This window comes from Monopterus albus, unplaced genomic scaffold (assembly GCF_001952655.1).
Source record: "Monopterus albus unplaced genomic scaffold, M_albus_1.0 scaffold214.1, whole genome shotgun sequence".
NCBI lineage: Eukaryota > Metazoa > Chordata > Actinopteri > Synbranchiformes > Synbranchidae > Monopterus > Monopterus albus.
Window position 1 is genome coordinate 1,989,073 of NW_018128094.1, and position 3,609 is coordinate 1,992,681.

General features: G+C 42.4%; 1 protein-coding gene across 1 annotated transcript in view; it reads left to right on the forward strand.

Moving 5' to 3' along the window:
- The window catches only part of LOC109971040 (unconventional myosin-XVIIIa-like), a 233,547-nt gene that overhangs the window by 113,073 nt on the left and 116,865 nt on the right, over positions 1-3,609 (forward strand). Inside the window, 1 exon segment of the mRNA XM_020619059.1 lies at positions 1,465-1,574. Within this exon segment, the coding sequence (XP_020474715.1) occupies positions 1,465-1,574 (110 nt within the window).

Genomic DNA, 3,609 nt, shown 5'->3' on the forward strand with positions numbered 1-3,609 from the left:
CCAGTGGACCAGAGTCAGCAGTCCACCTCCACCTGAAGGACAAAGGACATTCTTTTGAGGACAGTGAAGTCCAGATCCTCTCCAGAGAACATCACTGGTTTGAGAGAGGAGTCAAGGAAGCTATTTTTGTAAAAAATAGAACACCCCTCACTAAATAGGGGTGGTGGACTAAGACACAACTTGTTTTCCATCTACCTGCTTTGAGATCTCTGCCCAAACATGCCCACCAGGACAATAGGCTGACAGGGGAGGATCCAAAGACAGGTAACGACTCTCACCGATACTTGGCTGTAACGACTCAGTCGTTAAGGGACATTGTTGGCCTTCAAAGGACTGAAAATATCTCTGGCTCAACACCAGTCAGTCAGAACTGACGAAGCCTCTTGGATGAGAGGTGAAACGTCTTCGATCTAGAAATCTATGTCCAGTTGATTTTTTTCTAAGTTTTTTTCAGCAAAATAAAAGCAGGAGACCAGAAGCAGTGGGACAGAATCATGACAGCCAGTCATCTGTATCAACATCATCTGTCCATAAAACTCTGTGATTATGTGTGCAGTGCAAAAAATAAGTCCAGTTGATTTTTTTCTAAGGTTATTTCGGTTCAGCCCTCTTGATGGCTTCCACATCCGGAAAACGAGTCCCCTTGATGACCCCCTTGAGCTTGGGGAAAAGGAAAAATCACATGGAGCCAGGTTAGGTGATTAGGGAGGTTGCTCCAGCACGGTGATGTTCTTCTCGGCCAGGAACTGCCAGATGCTTAAGGCATTGTGAGCCGGTGCATTGTCCTGGTGAAGCATCCATGACTTGTTCTGCCACAAATCTCGCCTGTTCTCATGCACTAAACAAACGTTGCAGAATCTCTTTGTAGACATGCTGGTTGATCATCTGTGCCCTGTGGTAAAACCCGATCGATTTGATTGAAACTTGCGATCATTCAAATAGTCAGCTGATGATCACTACGCACCACCTGCCTCACACGTTCAACGCTGTCGTCAGTCCTGCTCGTTGAAGGCCTTCCACTCCTGGAGTCCTCTTCCACGTCCTCACGTCCCTATTTGAACCTCTTGTGCCACTTGAAAACACGTGAGCGTGACATCATCTCATCTCTTGCTGCATTCCAAGTGCTTCTGATGGAGCTTTCCCTCGTCAGACCAGATTCAGGTTCATTCATTGCTCTGTGCTCATCGCTGGACAATCTAAACTTGAGGAGGTGTTAACAAGAGCACCTGAAAAAACATACAATGACTGCAGAGAGCTAAGATCGCAGTTATACACACCCCGCATATTACATCACACGGTGACGCAACTCGCTAATCCCTCCTCCACTCATAGCTCACGCAGCACACTCAGTCCTGGAACTTTTTTGACACACCTCATACCTTTGGCTCTCCACTAGCTGCAAACACTCTCTAGGCTTGGTGTTCTTATGCTCTTCTCTCTGTTCTGCTCCCTTACTGCATCCAGGATACCCAGACCACATGGTGTTCTCTGAGTTCCGCAGGCGTTTTGATGTTCTGGCACCACAGCTGACCAAGACGCATGGTTACTGCTACATTGTCACAGATGAGAAGAAGGTGAGTGTTTGGCAGGGTTAGCCTGGTCCGGAGTACTGTTGTGTGTGGCTGGAATTCATTACAGTTGTTTTGATAGAAAATTCTTTTTACAACTTTCGGGGCTTGATCACATGGAGACCCTAAAAAATACATTACTCATGGGTTTCAGTATAGGTTTGATTGTTGTAGTTGATGTCATGGATTTGAAAGGATGAGCTTGTTTTTATTTTATAATTTTCTTGACCGGTTATTCCAAGAATCTTTGAGAACTTGCCACAGTTGTTTATGGATTTAAGTCTCAGTTGCTTCTGTCTCTTCCTGTATTCTCACACTGACTCCAGGATGTTGTGATTGTCACTCTGTTACCATTTGTTGCAGGACTCCTTGTTCTTCTTGTCATTGGAGACAGTTCTTTATGACTCTGGACATATGTTGAAAGTTTTTGTTATGCTGCAGAATGAATTTGGGACCAGTGTTAATTTCGTTAACAAAAACTATGACAAAAAATATTTGTTAATGACCTATTTTTACACGGTAAAGTCCTTTGTGACTTGTGTCTTGGACGTAGCAATTCATGATTACAACGAATTTCTTTGCTACGGATGCAAGACGTCTTGCCCCAGTCAAAAGCAACACAACTGTCTCTATGGGATCCCCAACTTTTTTCCGAAAACGCATTATGAGGCGTTGAAGAAACACACGTTGACGAACCGCTTCACCGTCACTGCATTAAAGTTGCTGGGGAAATACAACATCAGAGTGTCTGAGGAGAAGGTCAGGAGCCAGCGAAAACATTCTACAGGAGCTAAAAGATTCTGAGAATGTGGTGGACGTTTTGGGTGTGTTGTGGAAAAATGATCGTTTAAAGCTCAGTGAGTGTAAAATAAATACTTAACATCAATTCTGAACGTTATTACATATTTATTCCTGCAGGAGGGAGGGTTCGCTGAACAGAATGTTTAAACTAGTCTGTTACAGGGAAGCTCAATGAACAGAATGTGACTGTCCTTCTTATACCCAGCATACTATAACAGAAAACAGATGCTCAAACGGATAAGTCAAACAGGAGGTTATTTACTATGGCATACCAGCTCTCAGGTCACATCTGATTTTTCTCTCTCACAAGGGCATGCTAAGGTTGACAACCATGTGATAGACATCTAGTAAGTAATGGATTACAAGGTAAATAACCACTAAAAGGGTACTATCATAAAAATGCCACTACAGGTGATATACAAGATGACTTAGTGGGAGACTCTAAGTTAAAGAATGAAAATCTTCAGGAGGCTGTGAACCTTTGGGAGGGTCAGGAGTAATAGCCGTTGTTGCTGCTATCTGTATGCTTTTTTGTTTTTAACTGCATTTATCCTTATGGTATAACCATATTCTTTAATGCTTCTTTTTAAAAAAAAAGATGTAACCATTTTTCATTGCTCTCATCCTGTTAGCATTTACCCTTTTTTTGTGTATGTTTTTTATATATTACTGATGCGCATTCACTCATCTATATATGTCTTCAATGTTTTTCAAAAAACTTGTGTTAAATAAAGTTGTATCCTTTATAAAAAAGTGTCGTGAATGAAAACACGCCTACATAGAACGATGTAAACAGGGAATAAGGGGTCAGAGAAGAGGGTTATGCTCTGGGGAAAGATGCCTCCTAAACTCCAGACTTTAAAGCAGTAAATTTACTACAGTCCTGGTCATCCCTGTAGCTATGGAGGGGTGGCGGCTTTACATAGAGCCGTAGAACAAGAGTCTGGTAAGAAAATAAGCGTGGATCGTATCAAATAGTTTTTAGCAAAACAGGACACTTAGACTTTACACAAGCCCGTGAGGATATGTTGTCCCTGAAACAGTGTTTGTGTTGAGGCCTCTCATCCAATTTCAAGCCGATCTCTGCGACATGCAGGCCGTGTCCTCTTATAACGACGGATACAGGTTTCTGTTGACTGTGATTGATGTTTTCTCTAAAAAATAGCCTACATTAGACCTATTAAAAATAAAAGTGCTAAAGAGGTTACCGATGCTTTTGCCTTGATTCTAGGTGAGAGCG